Consider the following 21,005-nt stretch of genomic DNA (forward strand, 5'->3'; position numbering starts at 1 on the left):
AATGAACTGAACTGCTATATGAAAGCAGTGTACAAAGTGATAATAAAAGTGTCACAAAGTTGTGTCACACGCGAAGCATATGTTTTAACATCATATGAATTCTTTCCACTATCGTCGTTTATGCATATATCCACCGTCGCTGATATGTGTGCTCTCTATGGACGCACTTCCACGGGGAGTCCCCCTTCAGTGCTCCTGTCTCGACTCATTTACGTAGGATTCATGCTTTTTATTGGCCATCTAGCGCAAGTTGATTTGTTTTAAGTTGGTTCGTTTTATATTCAGCACTCCTAAAGTCCATTTGCATCCAGTAATTCAACTCTCCTCTAAAAATACTTTCTAAGGCAGTAAGAATGCATTTCGTGCTAAGTGAATTGAATATTTCATATTAATGTAAGTGTGCTTCCCTAAAATAGGATATTATTTACCATCGTCATGGTGGTATTCTTAAAGTATAAGATAATAATAATTCATCTTCATTTTCGTGTTCAAGTTGGTTGGTTCGTGCATATGAGAACAATAAAAGTGCCTTAACTGTTTTCTACTATTGTATTCGAAAAATACCATATCGTGCTTCATTTCATATTAATATAAGAATATTTATTGCATTAATATCAGAAATAATATAGCAATAATTCAATGTACATCTCCAGTTCAATTACGCGTTTTTATATGTAGAATTTAAATATAAGATCAACTATCGGAACATCTGGAATGTTGACATGCTTTAATGTTATGACGTCGTGCATGACGTCAGTAGCAGACGATCGATTGTCAAGGAGCAATTGCTTAGGATCAGAGCGGGAGCCCCAGCAGCGGCGTAAAATTTGTTAGCTGAGGGAGTGGGCGTTGAAGTACCTGGGAAAAGAAAATGGTGAAATATAAGGTAAGTTACATTTTGTGTGAGAATATTTCTTTGTCAGTCGAATGTAGTATTCAATTTAACGTATATTTGTTGTAATTTTCTTAATTATTAATATTTTTAGCGGAGACAGAATGACAAGAGTAACAGTAGTTCGAATTACGTACAGACAATATTTTCTGTAATCTTGGATAATTTCTTTCATGTTTATTTTTCTGTTACATTCGCATACTGTCAGCTAACCTAAGATACAGTGGAAACCCCTTTTGCCGTAAGTAGCAGAAGTCCATTAATTGCAGCAAGTGATAATATTATTTGTTGGTGTAATAGTAAGAAATGAGTTATCTATTATTTTCATGATTTTTCAGGGAGTAAAGAGTAAGCCAATGTTTAGTTGAGGAGTCCAGCCTTTTTGCTATTATAATTTTACTAATTTTTGTTAATATTAGGTTAGGGGAGGTTTGGTCAATTAGTATGGCTTCCTTCGTCTAAACATTAACCAAAGGGCCTGTCTCTCTTCATACTTTAATAGACGTATGCTCTGCAATCATTTGAATTAATTTTATGTCTGCTCTCAAAACTGTGATTCTGGATCGTGAAGATTGAAAATATCGAGGCCACCATATTGGCCAAATAAAGCATTTTCTTGAAGAAGGAAGTCGTATTCTGGTAGTGCCTTTATGTTTTCTCACCATGCATAGGTCAGCATTCATTTATTGCTTAGATATGGCGAATAGCCTGGCAGCACATTATGGCTGCAAATGTAGCATTGTCTAAATCAGCCGTCATCCCCACGTTAAAAAAAAAAAAAAAAAAAAAAAAAAAAAAAGCTTGCGTAACTCATTGAAGAGTCATCCAGCTAACACAAGGTTAGGGCGCCGAAATCGCCCTGCCTTGCATTCGTTATTTGCAGTCATCAGACCTATAGCCAGCTCGATATCTTAGGAGAAGAGGAATGAACATTTGTGGGTAATGGCAAAGACACCACCAACCACTAAAAACTGTTTGTTTATTATTTACGCTTTTCGGAATCCGTAACAAAGCCATATCTTTTAGAAAAAAATACTATTCTGACAAATATTGCGGTACACAAACCCAAGACTACGAAGGTTCATCATTATGATAGAAATATTTTTAAAGATACGACGGTATATAATTTAATTCAGTTACATATTGTTGTGTGTTATGGGAGATCTTAGACGCACATTATTTTGCAGAAATGAGTCAAGGGCGAAATTAAATTGCATTTATTGGAGGAAAAAATCCAATATATTTCAATCAAAAATTTTCTTGTAGGTCTTTTATTTGGAGAACTGGATTAAGTTCCAAAGTTGGTCATCAGTTTCTACAAAAATTTTGAAAATTTACCGGGAAGAAATTTGCTCGTTTGGTTGCTTGATATAATGTAAGGTGAGAGTAAGTTGTGTTTATTTTTCTTTATAAGCAATCATAAACGTGGAACTATTTGGCAAGCGTAGGGAACTATTTCGCGCAAGGTTATATTGTAGGAAAGTAACGAACATTTGATTTCTGAACATGACGAAAGGTGTACAGAGGCGCTCCAGTTAGTATCCTTGTTCAGAGACGAGAAATTACACTCTATTAATTTTAACAAAATGAGTCCAAACTTCCCTAACCCTTAAGCTAAACTGATCTTACCGTACCCAATCTATCCTTACATTATTCTACTCTATTATACCCTTTTAAAGTAGTCCTAAAAATTGATGATTTTTAAATTTTCGTAGTTCTTATGTCCTAAACCAGGCGGACGACCAACTTCGGAATAAATGCTGTAGAACTACATATAGTGTAGCCAAACCCAAACTATCGCTTAACTCAGTATGATGTGCTTATTCCGTAGAAAATACGAAAACTCGATTTAGGGTCCGCTCAAATATTTTGTGGGCCCTGATCCAAAAACTAATTATTGGCTAAGATCACAATTTATTGATCCATTTTTTCATCATTCCTAAAATTCTTGTTACATAATATTATAAGAATTTCATATCTAGTTTTGAGTCAGTTTAACCCTTTTCTACAATATTCTGTTTTAAGGGGAAGAAAGTAGTTGAAGGCGGGCACAGCCCGTTAGAGCCCCTTCCTGGCCATGGACGAAGCAGTCATTTAAGTGCTACTTCTCGTAAACTTGCAGAGTATGGAGTTGCTCGATTATGACAGTAAATATATTAAATTTCCGTTATCATACAATGCTTTTGTGTTCTGCACTCTCTGCGTTATTTATCATCTTTTTAAAGAGGACAGGAGGGAAGAATTATAAATAAATAAATCCGATGATTCGGAACAATGAACACAAAGTCGAATTCTCGTGAGTTAAGAAATCATACGGATTGAAGTAATCAGTAACAGACATGCAAAGCAGTGCCGGACTGGCCACGTTGGCTATTTGGCGATTGACTTTGTTTTCCAATCGATATATGAGCTCCCGTGTGCCTGAGCGCTTAGCGTACGCTCTTTAGGCGTGGGAGACACGAATTCGATTCCTAGCGGGAGTACATGTGATTCGGATTCCCCTCTAAGCTATAGATTCATGTCTCATGTAGCCTCACTGCTGAAAATAAAATAAGTCCAAGCTGTATATGTTTGTAGGACATTACATGTTACGTTGGTTCTCAGATTTCATCTATTTCTAATTTACTTCTACATTAGTAAGCTTGCTTCAGTGTTCACAGTGTTTAAACTTCATTTCCGATCCTGTTTTGTCAATAATTTTAATTTGAATAAAGTTATATTGTTTTATCAAGATTGCTTCGAACAATGCGACATTAATATTGAAATCCTGATACCCTTTTTCTACTTGTGCTTTAAGTATTTGATGTGTTACAGTGGTTTACTATAATATTAAGTCTTTTAGTTCATAATTTATATCTGTAAATTTTGAGGAATTGAATTTAACACTAGAACACAAAGAGCGCACCATACTTAATTTGATAGTGTTATATGCGGTATGTTCTCGTGTATGAAAATGGTTAAAACAGGTTTTTTCTTTTTGTGTGGTTGCGAGTTCAGTTCCTGGTAAGAGTACAGATTTTGCAAAAAATCGGGAAGGCTTCAATTGTATAGTAACTTTTTTTTTAGTGGTATAAGTTATACTTGCTGATAATATGCTGAATAAAATAAATAGCTGATAGTAATTAGAGTAACTTTAAATACGCAACGGATATATCACTTATACTGATAATCCAAAATAACTGGTGTAGACGCACATAAAACTATAAACTGATTTCTGACTTTAATTTAATAGTTATAATCAGGCATCAGTTTAGTTCCTTCAGTAGTTAGGAAGGTACTTCAATTAGGAGCGAATGTAACGAACTTCAATCTAGAAACCAAGATATAACGACAATGAGAACTGTTAATAGAACCAAGGTAATGTCCGCCTGGACGGCTGATTGTACAGTTCGTCGATTGTAACACTAGGGAACTTATTTTATATACGACATGTTATTATTATTATTATCATCATATGCAAAGTCAGGTGGAAATCATACTGCTCGTAAAAGTGCGTATTCTGATTAGTCTCCTTCATTGTAGGAATACTGTTAACGAACTGTGGGGTAGAATCAAACTAAAATCCGCATGTATGGACATAGTCCTTCGTCGGCTGTAACACAAGGAAGTTTAATTAATTTATATGTATTATATATATATATATATATATTAATGATGATCATATACGAAATCAGTAGTGGATCAAACATCAAACCAAATAACACATTACGAAAAATACAAGGAAATGCATTATTTGGTGTATCCAAGTATGTTTAATACCTAGATAAAATAATAATAATAATAACTCAATGAGCACCCAAATAACAATTCGACCTATACGTTTGAACAATCAATTGTCAATATCTCAGTGTGCTCCTTAAGAAATCACTTCTTGTAAAACTGTCAATTTTGATTAGATTTACTGCATTGTAGAAATAATGTTAACCAACTGTGGATAGAATCAAACTGAAATCTGCGTGTATGCTCATAGTCCAGCGTCGACTGTAAAACTGGGGAGTTTACTGTATATATATATATATTTTTTTTTAAATAATCATTTGTTAAATCAGCAGTAGATCAAACATCAGACCAAAATTATGCATTTCGAAAGATATAGGAAAATGCATCATTTGAGAGAACTTAGATTTAAAGAAGAAAAAATACTCAAGAAAATACGTTTCAACGATCAACTGTCGATATCTCAGGACGCTTCTTAAGAGATCACGCTACGTGTAAAAGTGTTCTGATTAGTTTTTTCCATTGTAGAATTAATGTTAACAAACTGTAGATAGAATCAAACTAAAATCTGCTTAGATGGCCCTAGTCGTAGTGTCGACTGTAACATTAGGGAGTTTACTTTATATACATTATATGTCTTCTCATTCTTCTTCTTCTTCTTCTTATTATTATTATTATTAGGGAAATCAGTAGTGTATCAACATTAAACCAAAATTATACATTATAAAAGATACACAAAAATGCATCAATTGATATGTATGAGTATATTTAATACTTAAAAAACATACACACACAGTCAATAAAGCACCTATACATCAATTCAACGTATACGTTTCAACAACCAATTGTCTACTTCCTCAGTGCGCTCCGTGAGAATTGACACTGCTTGTAAAACTGCGTTTTCTGAGTACCCTCCATTGTAGGAATAATGTTAACTAGTTGTGAATTACTGCCTTTAAGTATCATTATTAAGTAAAATACGCCCGTGAAGTGAAGTGTAATAAAAATTATCACTGAACAGATATATATATATATATATATATATAATTTACCAACATCTTTTTAGGTACACTTCCCTTGACAGGCTTATTTTACTTGACTCACTAAAAGCAAGGTAAGCACCAGAGGTTTATTTCACCAGAGGTGAGCACTTACTACATTTTCTGACGAACAGTACACGGTGGCTCAGTAGTAGAGCGCTCACCTCTGGTTCATGGGATCCTTGGTTTGATTCCGAGTGAACTTTGTGGTGGACAAACACCGTGTGTGTGGATTTTCTCGGGATTCTCTCGTTTCCTTCCACTTTCCACCATTTCATTCATTTCTCATCATCACTGTCTCCTTTAGCCTAGCCGGCATAACCATGGAACGTAAAAGGTAAAGATTTCATTTCATTTTCTGACGAACAGTAAAGAATGCCATTGTGTTTCCAAGCAATGCGCATGCGTGAAGTCCTGTTGCATTCATTTGTCTGCTGGGCATAAAATTCTATTTTTTCCTCTTTCGATAAACCAAAACTGGATGATTCTATCACTATTGGTTCTACACTTATTCAAATTTCTTATTAGTGTATTTTCTTCTGGACAAACTGTATAAGAAAGTACTAGTAAGCAATGTAGTACTAAAGTTATATTTTTAGTCTGGAGTGTTGATGATAAGCCTGTGGAAAATGGCGGTGGGTCAAAATGTCAATACAAGTGTGTTGAAACTTTTTTTTTTTTTTTTTTTTTTTTTTTTTTTTTTTTTTTTTTTTTTTTTACAATTGTCTCACCGTTTTAGATTAATAGGAATGGGCATAGATTTTTCAATGACACTTATGTTGACATTTTGACCCACCGCCACAGGCATATAATCAGGCTTATAATCAAGAGTCGAGACTTCTTTCATCTATCACTTCACATCAGTTTCCATACGATAGTCAACTTGAACCCCTTTCCCATTTCAACATTTTGAGTTGGACCCTGCGAGGGAACCTGGAACATTTTTTTTTTTTTTTTTTTTTTTTTAACTTTGAATCATTGTACGTTTGAAATAATAACATATTCGTGTTTTTGTTTTTACATCTGTCCCACCGATTTACGATTCATACGAGTGGCCATAGACTTTGCAATGAAGATTGTGTTAATATTTTGACCCATCGATATTTTGCACTGGCTTATCGTAGAGAGTCGAGACTTGATTTATCTTCTTTGATTCAATACCAACTTTCATACGACCCATCGATATTTTGCACTGGCTTATCGTAGAGAATCGAGACTTGATTTATCTTCTTTGATTCAATACCAACTTTCATACGATATGGAAGTTGAGCCCCTTTCCATTTAAAAATTTTGAGTTGGACCCTATCTGGGACCCTGGGACCATTTATTTTACTTTGATACGTTGTACTTTTGAAGTGATGAAAGACATGTTTTTCAGTTTTCATATCTGTCTCACCATTTCAGATTTTTCGGGGTTACAACGGACTTTATAGACACGCCTAAAGATTTTAATAAAAGTGAGTAAAGTGCTGCCCCCAAGCGGAATGCATGAGACCTCCCCAATTTTGGTAACCGATTTTGATCTTACCGTGACCCAAGGTTTCAGGAAATACATACATCACCCCCACTTTGTGGGTTCGGGTTCAAGTATATCCCGGGTGAGATAATTTTCTTTTAATAAATCGGTTGAATGAACATGCAATGACTCATGTATTAAACCTTACTTCAATTTTTCAGATAATGCTGCCTGTATTTCTGCTGATGATGGTGAATCTTTCCGTTGCTAATATACGGAAAGTGCAGAAGCCCAACAAGGTTCTTCACATTGGAGGTATATTTCCCATCAATGGAACAGGTGGTTGGCAAGGGGGCCAGGTGAGTTATTTATTAAGTTTAGAATCTAAATTTGTACTTATTAATGAGCGATGTTTTTTAATAGTGAACGGTTTCGATGGTAATTTGTGTCTTCATCAGTTCTAGTTAAATGAAAACTCTTCCTCATGTTACCTTGATTTACGTACAATTTAGCTATCTGCTAACAGGCGGCCAAATAAATATACGAATGCTGTCCAGAAGTAACACATATTTTGAAATAAAAAAAAAAGTAACAAAATGAACAAACCAAATTGTATTAAATACATTTGAAAGGAACACTCTTAAGCTATTTTTCACATAATCGCCATACAAATTAAGGCACTTGTCATACCGTGGCACAAGCGTTTCAATACCGTCGTTATAGAAATCTGCGTCTGCGATTTCAACCAGTGGCTTACACCGGTATGCAGTTTAGCATCAGTATCAATGCATTGTGTAGCGAGCCATGTCTTCATCGCTGGGAAGGGGTGGTAGTTGCTCGGCACCAAATCCGGGCTGTATGGTGGGTGATTGAACACCTCCCATCCAAAACCATCCAACAGTTCTTGGGTACACTCAACCGTGTGTGTGGATGTGCCTTTACTCGGCCTTCACTGATTATTCCATATTCGTATACTTCACACAGTTGACAATAGATTTCAATTGGCTTGTGGTGTTTGCCAACAAAAACCTAATCCCAGAACATATCTCATAAGGAGGCGAGATTTCCTATTGCAGCGCACATTGTACCACGTCACAGAAAGCACAGTAAGAGTGTCACAGTCCTCACGTTACCACAGCTGGATGCGTACTAAGTGTGTCAACGTTCTGACATCAAGATGGCGACTCTAACCCCGCCCACTGCCGCAAGCATTTTCGCCGATCCCAAGATGTTCAGCCAAAACATTGCTGCAATAGCATTCTTATTGGCTACGTACCGATGACGTCACCTACTATTACTATTACTACTACTACTACTACTACTACTACTACTACTACTACTACTACTACTGCTGCTGCTGCTGCTTTTGCTATGGATCTGTATAGGACAAGGGCAAACTTATTTTAATGATAGAAGTTTAATGGAAATTTTGAAAAATAATCGTTAAATCACTTTGGATCTATATAGTACAAGGGCAAACCTATTTTAATGAAAATTTTAAAAAATAATCGTTAAATTACTTTCTGAATATTACTTTTAATATTATTTTAACAGAAGAAGTGTTATAAAAAATTTAAAAATAATAATAAAAAAAAACTTTCCTTAGGCAGAAGGCAGGGTTTGAACCCACGTCAAAAACGATTTTCCTTACTAGCATGTTGCACTAGCTCACTCGGCCACGAGGACCGACAGCAGCTGGCGTTTACTTTGTTCTATATGTATGTCATGACTCGTGATGTCGTATCTGTATCGGCCAATCAGATCAGAGGATATTTGAAGCTCTTGCTTGCCGCGATAGACCAAAACGTCTGCTACTTTCTGGACAGCACTCGTATATCTTATTGAATATGTGGAGAAATTGCAAAGTTTAGAAGATGTTTCGTTAGGTATATTAAATTTTATAAAAGTACAAAAGGAGCAATATACTCTGTTCATGAATTCTATAATATGTAATTGTATCTATAAGATATTTTTTCGAAGTGCATTTCAATTTTCTTCTCTAGTCCTCTTTATGTCTAGTTTATTCTCATGAATATTCTGTTATTGGAACGATTTTTCAGGGATAAATATCTGATATGAATTTCAATATTTGTGGAGGAACATGTTTTTTTGTTTTTAACTTGATTTCATCTTTCTTAATAATAAAAATACTCCATTTTAATAGTTGCTGATATTCTGAAACAAACTAGTAAAACATGTTATTTTGGAATAAAGTAAATTGTTTCACTGGAGAAATCACAATTTAACGAAGGTAATTATTAGTGTTTATGTATCATCATCATAAGGTTTCGGCAAAGTTTTATAACAAATAAACTTGCCTGAATTCTGGAAAGAAATAAATGTTGGTCTGTTTGTTTTTGTTTTCTATTTGTTCAAGCAATATGTACTTCAATAGATATGTAACATTTGAATCCAAATCTTACTAATTTGTACTTGAGGTTATTTTCCTGTGTAGGTTAGATTGTTGGGGTTAGCCATTACATTACGGCTGAGCTATATATATAAACGCTATATTTGTGTTACGGAACACATGAAATATAGTGTACAGTATGGAATTCTTACTTTTGATGTAGGAAAGATAGCAAAGAAGTGAACGACCATCCTAAGATGCTTTTAGGATATTTCTTCAGTCTTCGAGGAACAATAAAGTAGTATTTCACTGTTGATGTTATTATTTGTTTAAAATATGTCTCGAATATTTTCTTATACCTTTGACTAATATATGCAATTACTCTCTTGAAACGGGAAGATTTACAGAAGATCTTAAACATGCTAAAATAAGACCTACGCACAAAAAAGGATCAAAGGATCAACTAGTGACCTAGGAAATTATCGTCCTATCTCTATCTGTTTTCTCCAGAATTTTTGAAAAAGTCATGTATAACAGATTAGTACCCTTTCTGGAAAGGAATATCTTCACAAATATCCAATTCGGTTTTAGAAAGTGCAGATCAATTAATAGTGCTGTAGTTGCTTTTCTAAGTGATTTATATGTAAAGCACGAGAGAGGAGAAATAAAATGTGGAATTTTTCTGGATCTCACAAAAGCGTTTGACCTTAAGAGAGTCACAAAATTCTGTTAAATAAATTACATGGTTATGGTATGAGAGGTCATGCTAATATATGGTTCCAATCCTATATAACTAACCGCATACAATATGTGGAAGTAAGAACAACCAAGTCAGAGGTAAGGCACATTAAGCACGGAGTTCCACAAGGATCAATATTAGGTCCTATCCTTTTTCTTATATATATATATATATTAATGATCTTTCCGATTATATAGTTCCCAACAAAAGCATCCTTTTTGCTGACGACACAGACGTTTTAGTTGAAATCCCAAACAAATCTTACTCCGAGGAATACATATTTATAAACACGATAAATAAGCTTTCAGAAGGGGTAAAAGCAAACCAATTCAACTTAAATACAGCGAAAATAACAATAATAAATTTTAATGAGGGAAAACTCTCTAAATATACATCAAATACGTATAGACGGGGAGCTCATGCAGGTATTTGACACTTAATAAATTTTTAGGATTAAACATTTTTAGGTTAATCCAGAAGGCGAAGAATGACTTAAATCCTATTTATTTTGATTTCTTATCAATTACCTAGCCCCAAAGCAGAACGTTTTTCAACTACCCTCCGACGGCTCTCAAAACTTTCTGCAACCATTTTATTAATGATGTAGTAAAATCTGACCTAAAATTTTCAAGCGCATAAAAGCAAAAAAGTTCTATATTTCTAAACATTTTTTTTTTTAACTTACAGGCTTATTATTTATGGAGGAATATACCCAAATAATTATAGGGCTGTATAATAACTGAAGAAATAACCAATCAAGAAATCCTCACATAAGGCTGTATATATAATAACTGAATAAATAACCAATCAAGAAATCCTCACATATATTTACTGAAAAAGCCTTTACAACTATTTACTTCATTCAAAATACTAGCACTAGACCTAGTCTTACTAGAGACAGTTGATCTTCCTGATTTATATATCTTTTTTTTTTTTTTTTCTTCACCGCGGAACCATCAAGAAATGTACTTATATTTTTGCTGGTCATGGACATAAATTTCACAGGATAACTCAGATGATGTCTTGAATAATGAATTTTAAGATTTTTACGAAGATTTTTTAATTACCATACTCACGTTATAACCAGGACGGCAGCACTGCCAAGTATCACACTCAGCGAGCACCCTGCTCTGAGACAGCTGCGTGCTAGAGTCTTGACTCGGCTGCATGTACTGTACTACTGACGACTCTATGTATCACTTACTCTTCCCTTTCGCGCCTCTCAAGCTTTCGGTATATTATCATGAACATCGAACGTTGAACTGTGCTGAATTGTGTTTTATTTACAGACAAGAAAAGTCTTTCTGCAGCCGTAAGTTTTTTTTTACATAGTAGACGATCTGTCTCCAGCCCCCATTTCCTTTCTGCGACAATGTCGCACCGTCTCCTGTTGTTCTGCTTTTGGGGTCACCTAGTTAAGTGTGCTTAGACTTACATTTCTTTTGGTTTTGTTTATAGGCTTGTGAACCTGCAGCTCATTTAGCGCTGGAAGATGTGAACGAACGAGCAGACCTTCTCCCGGGATTTACGCTTAACTTGCATTGGAATGATAGTGAGGTATGTGTTCAAGTTATATTCTTCTAATATATTGTTGTGAGTTTATTTTCTTCTACGTTTCTTACCCTCATACTTACTTGTAATTACTTCTTCATACTTTAGTATGATTAGAAGAAATAATAATCTTATCCTGATATATATTTTTGTAATATACTAAATTTTATATGGTTTTTTGAATTTTACTCAAATTTCAACTGCTGATGTCGCATTCTTCGTTGGGAGTTAATTCAAATCAGGAGCATAGAAAGGATCGTAATAATAACAATAAAAATAGGTTTAAAATGTGTTCCATTGACTTAAAATTCTCCGCGTAAAGCTAATTAATAACCGCTAATCTTTCTTAATGTGCTTTCGGTAAGAGGGTTGGTTGCTGACATAATGTTAGTCAGAATAGGAATCCGAGGGCACATAAAAAAGTTAATGGTTTGTGGATAGATGCTATAGGATACATAATTTAAATGAGATGCCTAGTATCAAAATCTGCCAAATCCATTTAGCTTAGTATCGAGTAATTTGTAAAACGTGTAGTGACGTTCCACATAGACACATAGAAAGTCCCATATTTGAATTACTTTTTTAGCAATATATATCGAGCTTTTCAAACAAAATACTGTTTCCATGAAATTCCTTTAGATCAAACATATAATAAGCGATATATAATTCGATTTTGGTTTTAAAAAATCGGCTTTTGATACGAGGCGTCTCAAAGATAATGTATTTATCTTGTATCTCAAATCAGATAATTCATTTATACAGTGTCAGTTTGTTCTGTTAGTTTCTTCAGTAATTTCATAAAATTTTAATTACTTTTTGAGCGTTGCAATAATACTAACAGGCTGACTCACCTGTAATGTTTTTTGAACACGTATTTTTTAGCTTATATGTCAATTGAACTATCGGTCAATCTTCCCCAGGGCAAAAGGCTTAAATTATTTTCGTATGCAGATCTTCACATACTGTAGTTCTTACAACTAACAGTGGTACATATATACATTGCGCGTTCTTATATGAGGAATTCACTAACATTTTTTATCTTACCATTTAAGAGCTCCTAATCTTTTAATATTTGAATAGACTCAGCTATTTAATATTTATTTATTTTTTTAAGGAATTACTCAAAGCGATCTTCTTGCACTAATCTTCATTATGTCCATCAATTGATGAACGCTTGAATTTCTAGAAGTTCAGAGTTGCCCGATCAAACACTATTGCAAATTCCATAACTATTACAACCCAAAAGTTATGAATTTTGTGATGTTTTACAGCCAAACAGGTTATAATAAAATACAGACAGTGAAAAACCACGCTCAGGAATTCTATCATTTTGGGCCGCGGTGGCTCAGTGGTAGAGCGTTCACCTCTGGTGCTTGGGGTCCCGGATTCGATCCCAGCCCCCGCCAAGTGAACTTTGTAGGTGTGGGTGGGTTTCCTCGAGGTTCTCCCGTTTCCTCCCACTTTCTTCATTCCACCATTTCATTCATTACTCATTATCACCGTCTCCTTTAGCCTGACCGGCATAACCGTGGGACGTAAAACTCAAAGATTTCATTTCATTTCTATCATTCTACTTGCAGATTTCTGTAATTCCTGAGTATTATTTGTACTTCCGAGCTTTCGACTCTGTCCTGGACTCTTGGTCACGGAGGATGAAAGCAAGAAGAAAATATAAATAAAAAAGACGATTCTAAGTTATACGGAGCAATGTCTTGTTTCCATAACACGAATGTCCTACAGCAAAATATAAATTATCTTATAGGCTTGTGTAAAATGTGGCACTTGAAACTTAACAGCAAGAAATGTGACAGTATTACCATTACTTCGAAAAAAAATCCCCTGTCCCGTCCACATACCATATCAACGATTCCCATATTACACATTCTGCTATTCATAATAATCTTGGTGTCATCTTTGATTCGAAACTTACATTCTCTGACCACGTCTTCTCACTAGTTAAGAATTCAATGCACATGTTGGGGCTTCTTTATTGATTTACTGAACTACACACTGTGGTATCATTAGTAACTTTTTATAAAACTTTAATAGCGCCCAAGATCGAATATTGCTCTCCCATGTGGGCTATGGCAGCATCTACACATCTCTCCAGACTTGATTCTGTTCTCAATTTCTTTATTGCTATAGTATTCTTTCGTGTTCCCGCACTTCGTATATTACCTAAGAAGGTACTCTTGTGATGTCTTAATACCCAGGCCCTGGAAGTACGCAGAAATAACTCTTGACGTGAAATTTCTTCATAAGATAGCTAATGGGAGCTTAAGATCAGAATAATTACTTCAGGAACTACCCTTAAGTGTCCCTTCCCTCCTAACCCGGAATACTCACGTATTCTATCTTGCCCGCCCTAGGTTTGGCAATTATACAGAGGTCTCTTTTCCACAGAATACAGAACTATTATAATCATGTAACAACTGATATGGACATTTCTTCGAGCTACCCGGTGTTTGACAGAGTAATTAAACGCTTGTTGGGCAAATAATATTACTTTTGCACTCTTTATTGACACTGCTTTCTGTAAGTAGAAGTTTCTGTCCTGAGAAAGGCCACAGTAAAAGGAGGCTATCGAAATATCAATCAAGTCTTTGATCACGCAGAAACTTAGGTAACAAGTTGATTCACATAGTACAATTTCCGTAAAATGAGATCTATTACATCTGATATTAGCTGAGATGCCCACTGTATAATTTGTATTCTTTTTCAGTGTGAACCTGGTCTTGGAGCATCTGTTATGTATAACCTGCTGTATAATGATCCGACAAAAGTAATGTTGCTGGCTGGATGCAGTACTGTGTGTACTACAGTAGCTGAAGCTGCCAAAATGTGGAATCTGGTGGTTGTAAGTGTCAAATACAATTACATTTTCTTCTTTTCTGTAATAATATGTATTACTCTACTTTTGAATTTTAAAGAGGAGTATACCAAACTTTTTTGTCCTCAAATCTGTCAAATCATTGTAGTTTCATGAGTAAATTGCGTTCTCGGATTTGATGAGGGAGATCCGGGTTCTTGTGCGATGAGAGCACAAGTAAATGAAATCACCATCTTCCATCATAAACCCGATCGGCTATCAGTTACCTTTTTAATTAATTAAAAATTATTTCTTTTTAGCTTAGTTGAGAAATAAACTGAATGTCTTCAGAAGTTCAAGCACGTAGCCGAATATGTAACGACCTTTCTGATCGCCGTAGCCGTTCTGAAGAGGAAAGATGAAACTAGAAATTATATTGTATCATATACAGGGTGGTAGGTAACTCCACCGACAAACTTTGGGAGGTGATTCCTTATATGAAATGAAAGAAAAAAGTTCTAATAAACATGGGACGAAAAACGTCTCCTTTCAGAGTTATGAACCGCCGAAAATTCACGTTTCGAAACGCTCTGCCTTAGAAACTACAGGACCGATCCCAAGCGGTTTAAGGAATTACACAGGAACTAGTATGCGAACTATCTAAATATCCATGTTTTACCATCCTCCGTTATCGGCGAAACGAACTGTAAAAAGGAAATTGAGATATAGAGATACTCCTTTAAGTACTAATAACGCATTCGTTTCGCCGATAACGGAGGATGGTAAAACATGGATATTTAGATAGTTCGCATACTAGTTCCTGTGTAATTCCTTAAACCGCTTGTTATAGACCCTATAGTTTCTAAGACAGGGCGTTTCGAAACATGATTTTTCGAATTTTTGGCGGTTCATAACTCTGAAATGAGACGTCTTTCGACCTATGTTTATAAGAACTTTTTTCTTTCATTTCATATAAGGAATCACCTCCCAAAGTTTGTCGCTGGAGTTACCTACCACCCTATATATACGTGATGTACGTATGTACAGGATGTTTAATGTTACTTAAAATATTAGAAACTTGTATGAACACTGGAAATATTGAAAATGTACCTAATAGTGGGGAAAGGTAAAAATTCTCTTTGAGACCTTAAAGATGGCAGCCCCATGATTTGGGAGTAAGTGGCGATAGGGCTACTTGGCCTACCACTGAAAAATTAGCTAGTTCGAGAAAAACAAGGAGGCAATTCCATGTTATTTATGTAGCAGCGAATTTTCTTTCGATGCGCCGACGAAGTAGTGAAGAATGCTCCGAACAATTCGCAGTTGTTTTTTTGCTGGATACTTTGCTTTTTCTAAACTATCGTAATTGTCTCTTACTATGTATGCTGTCTAACTTCCAAGAAATTTTAGCTTGCTCGACTTGTTCTGGCTCCTTTCAAAGCGATCGAGTCATAAAGAAAATGACGTATTCTTATTATACTTACTACGCTCCCGTATATATACTGGTTGATAGATTTGTTATCAGTATTTATAACTTTGTGTTGTTAGGGATCCGGTTTCTTTCGGATCCGTGTATCCAGTTCCTTTTGGACCTTTTAGTTTACCTCTCAGTTTGTGATAAAGCTGAGCCCTTTTTGCTGGAATAACGGTTAGCTGTCGCGCTTTTGGTGTATGGGGACCCGGATTCAATTTCCAGTGACAGAGCGTTGAAATTCGAACGCTTTCGATAGTTCGGATTCCACCTTTAACTCATATAGTTCCATGTAACTTTGGTACTGAAAAGGAGCGCTAAAAACTCCAAGCAGTCGATTGATAATGCTGGGCACTTACTAGCGATAATTTAGAACCTTGATATTAAGGGTCTTCACTACAGCGAAATTAAACTACCGCTAATTTTAGAGTTTTTCTGTAATATCTTCAAAATAAAAATATTCGAAAAGCAGAAACGTAGTGAACTAGACAATACGATTTTGCATGTGATACCGTTATCACAACTCATCTATCTGCTTTCGATTTGCAACTGTAGATAGATTTAGCATTTTTTTTTTTTTACGGGTTCTGTATATAGTGGCATACCAAAAGCAGATAGGTGAATTGTGGTAAAGGTATCACATGCAAAATCGTATGGTCTCGTTTACTACGTTTCTGCTTTTCGAATATTTGTATTTGTTTTGAAAATATTACAGAAAAACTTTAAAATTAGCGGTAGTTTAATTTCGCTGTAGTGAAGACCCTTAAACGTTGTAAGTTAAACATTATATTGGAAGTTGGGCAGCCTGGAAGGAATAATTATTGGATATACGTATATTTTTACCGTATATTTACCATATATTGGATATATGTATATTAACCTCAGTTGTCAACCCTCTAATTGGAATATTTTAGTGAATAGTATTATATGTTGCATTAATCCTAATTTAAGTGATAGTTTTGAAGCAAAATTTATTTGTTTGCTTATTATTACTTCCTTTCAATGCCGTGTCGTGGGGGGAGGAACGAGCGAGGCGAAGGCCCCGGGCGCAAAAATTCGGGAGGAAAAAAAAAGAAAAGAAAAGAAAGAGACAGAATAGAGAGGAAAAATTACTTGGAATATTACTATAGTCCACGTCACTCGAATTGGCGTGTGGCATCAGCCAATTGTCCACAAATACGAACAAAATCAATTATGAATGATTAGATTCCTCCCTGAAGGTTTAGTAACAGCGCACCGCAAACTTATTGGCTGATGCCACTCGCCAATTCGGGTGACGCGGACTATAGTATGTACTTAAATTCTCTTCCTACTTTAGGAAGTAGTCTCATAATATTACTCATATTAGGAAAATGCATGTGCATATATATATAAAACTGAAGAGAAAAAGTAATAAAAAGTGCTGAAAATCAAGGAAAAGCTGAGTTCATTTTTGAAAGTTTTCTTACGCTTCGCACCAACCGTAGTGGCTCTTCGCTACTGGTCTGTCGACCTTATTCATATGTACGGGCGCTGATTATTCCACTGCATGGCACTGATTCTGTTTCATATTTAGGTAGTATCAACAATATCAGTTGGATAAAGTTAATTAAATTCTCAAAGGAAACATTCAAAATTTGCATAAAATACGTAAATAAAAAGAATCTTACTTTGATCGTAGTATTTGCTTATTGTTTTTCTTTTCTGTAGATAAGTACAATCATTATCTTAAATAATTACAGTTATGTTATGGAGCCAGTTCTCCAGCTTTGTCAGACAGGAACCGATTTCCAACATTATTTCGGACTCATCCTTCAGCAACTGTTCATAATCCAACTAGGATCAAGCTGATGGAAAAATTTGGATGGTCTCGAGTTGCTATTTTGCAGCAAGCTGAGGAAGTTTTTATATCGGTAAGTACTCATAACATGATAATATAAATAAACCAAATGCAATAAGTAAATCATGTGATTGATTGGATGGGTTTTATGAAGGTGTTAGCAGCGAGGTTATGTGCCTCTGTCACGAAAAGACCAATTGCCAACATGTTCATAAAACAAATTGTAAAATAAGCATGATTATAAATAAGAGATGAAAAGATATAATGAATACTCGAAAAATTTTCTTCAGACCTAGGTGCCAGTGGTAACCCCCCCCCCCCCCCAATGACACAAGTCTAATTCGATACGTAACCCTACGTTATAGTTACTGGCATATGAAAGCAACAATTGGAACAGAAAATTTGCTTTTAATCCAACCAAGAACATAAATATCACTACTACTACTACTACTGACAGGGAAAACCTGAAATGAGTAACGTTAAAATAAACTAGGCGCCAGACTAGTATATTCAGTCGCCATGGCGACTGGGCACGTAAATATTTCTAGCCCTAGGTATAATATTTTCATCAAGCACCTGTTGGGTTTAGTAGTTAGGTTTTCGTAGTAGTTGTAGTACGGAAACTGTCTTATGGAGTTTGGACACGTACTTTACCATGTGGTGGGAACGTTATATTCTATGGTAACAGTGTAACGATATCTTTGTATTTTTAGTGTAATTCTAAATATCTTTTATTATACTTCTGGGCAATGTGTAATTTTAAAATATGCACTAACTAGTTAGAAGAAGAAGATACGGAAAAAAGAATAGAATCAAAAATGATTCTAATATGTTAATTTGATGAGTTGTCATAACAGCGTTTTATAAATAAACGATATAATAGTTCACGAACCATCATATAAAGTATGTATGCATAAGTAAAAGGTGTATTTTATTTCAATAATTGTGTGCCACTATAAAAGCTAGGAAATCTAAACACAACATAAACTGTTTTGAGTGAATTTAGTGATATAAAATAGAGAACAATATGACTGAGGACCTGTATATAACAAGTTATGCTGTTATAACAGTTGAATGTTGAGTAGTATTAGTTGATCGTAGTGAAGTAAATATTGTAGGGAACTAGGAATTGTAAGAAAGTGTGTCTCCTCTCGGTTTAAAGAAGTGTTGGTTTATGTGTAGAAACTAAAAGGTCTAGCGTTACTGAAGGTTGTGAACGAACCCAAAATTGAAGATGCTTGACTCTATTGCCTTAATATAGTACGGTACGAGTTATGTTCAGTTCATAAATGTAGCTGTATAGCAACGGCATATATTTTAACCACGCTTGACCCTAGCCATAGGAACTACATACACGGTTCTGATTGGTTGGAGTTATCTTGGAGTTATCCGTTTCTCGCCACGTAACATACATATAGCACAAATCAAACGCTAGCTGCTGTCGGTCCTCGTAGCCGACTATGCTAGCGAGCGAGCTACTAATGAAAATCGCTTTTGGCGTGGGTTCAAAACCAGCCCAAGGAAAGCTTTTTTTAAATTTTCATAACACTTTTTTCATTAAAATAAGATGAAAACGATAATCATTTGTCCTTTTACGTATTATATAATGCATAAATTGTGCTTTTTCCACCATGTACCTAGAGATTTCTGATAGCCTTATCAACAATGACGATATAAACCAACAAGAGTGGAAAAAGTGAGGCCCTCGCGAAGTGGGAGTTGTAGGGGGTAGTGGGGAGTTACAGAGGGGGAGATACGGGAGGCACCAGGAAGGGGATTGGTAGACATATACTAGTGATTTACTTAAGTTATGAAACATAGCTGAGCGAGCGTCAGCGAGCGAAGGGGGTTAGAAGTCCCTTAGGGCTAGTTTTATTCCACCTTTTTCCCCATGATAATACCATGCGAAATTACGTCACACTCGGGTTGTGCAACTTCGATGTAAATCTAACCTCATCCACTTTCTTGTGTCCAACTTAAAAACAGTTAGCAGGGTAGCGCGTGAAAAAAATACATGCGTACGAACGAGTGTTTGGATATCCATCTATACTCCCTATATAAATAAGCAAGATTACACGCTGTGAAACAAAATTATCAAACCAAGTAACAACATCAACAGTTTTTCTGTTTAGGTGAGAGTACCACGGGAACAATATTAACTATACTGGAAACTTAAGTGTAGTTAACATTTATCAATACTTTTCATGTACAACGAATTACTAGTAATAATTTGTATTGTGTATCTTCAGACTGTTGAAGATCTGGAGGCCCGTTGTAAAGAGAGTGGGATAGAGATTGTGACAAGGCAGAGCTTTCTAAGTGATCCTACAGATGCTGTGAAGAATCTAAAACGACAGGATGCCAGAATCATTGTTGGATTATTCTATGTAGTTGCAGCAAGAAGAGTCCTCTGTGAGGTCTACAAGCAGAATCTGTATGGGAAGTCATACGTTTGGTTCTTTATTGGTAAGGGATCTCATTTTAAGAAGATCTATATAATTATCGTTCTCAAAAATCGAAATAATTGTTATTAATTAAGATAAACCTTATGCAGAGTCATTTTGACGTATGATTAGCGCCATACTAAGAGTTTGACTAATGCGTGGTTATTATAAGTATTCATAATCTCGGATTAGCACGTAGTAGTTGACTAAGTTAATCACATGTGACTAATTTAGAGCAGAGGGTACCCTGCTTTAGCTATAATTAACTTACATTATGAGAATGCAAAGGCAATTAATTACCTGTCTGTCTGTCTGTCTGTTTTTCTTTCTTTCTGTCTGTCTTTCTTTCTTTCTGTCTGTCTTTCTTTCTTTCTTTCTTTCTTTCTTTCTTTCTCTCTTTCTCTCTTTCTTTCTTTCTCTCTTTCTTTCTTTCTCTCTTTCTTTCTTTCTCTCTTTCTTTCTTTCTCTCTTTCTTTCTTTCTCTCTTTCTTTCTTTCTTTCTTTCTCTCTTTCTTTCTTTCTCTCTTTCTTTCTTTCTCTCTTTCTTTCTTTCTCTCTTTCTTTCTTTCTCTCTTTCTTTCTTTCTCTCTTTCTTTCTTTCTTTCTTTCTCTCTTTCTTTCTTTCTTTCTCTCTTTCTTTCTTTCTTTCTCTCTTTCTTTCTTTCTTTCTCTCTTTCTTTCTTTCTTTCTCTCTTTCTTTCTTTCTTTCTCCTCTTT

General features: G+C 35.2%; 1 protein-coding gene across 1 annotated transcript in view; it reads left to right on the plus strand.

The window, feature by feature from the left end:
* Positions 1-281: 281 nt before the first annotated feature.
* The window catches only part of GABA-B-R1 (gamma-aminobutyric acid type B receptor subunit 1), a 77,004-nt gene continuing 56,280 nt past the window's right edge, over positions 282-21,005 (plus strand). The window contains exons 1-6 of the mRNA XM_081764128.1: positions 282-886; positions 7,327-7,464; positions 11,653-11,751; positions 14,468-14,602; positions 17,747-17,917; positions 20,094-20,310. Of these exons, the coding sequence (XP_081620254.1) occupies positions 872-886; positions 7,327-7,464; positions 11,653-11,751; positions 14,468-14,602; positions 17,747-17,917; positions 20,094-20,310 (775 nt within the window). The 5' untranslated portion in view covers positions 282-871. The remainder of the gene's footprint in view (positions 887-7,326; positions 7,465-11,652; positions 11,752-14,467; positions 14,603-17,746; positions 17,918-20,093; positions 20,311-21,005) is intronic.

This window comes from Thermobia domestica, chromosome 7 (genome assembly GCF_964235325.1).
Source record: "Thermobia domestica chromosome 7, izTheDome1.hap1.1, whole genome shotgun sequence".
NCBI lineage: Eukaryota > Metazoa > Arthropoda > Insecta > Zygentoma > Lepismatidae > Thermobia > Thermobia domestica.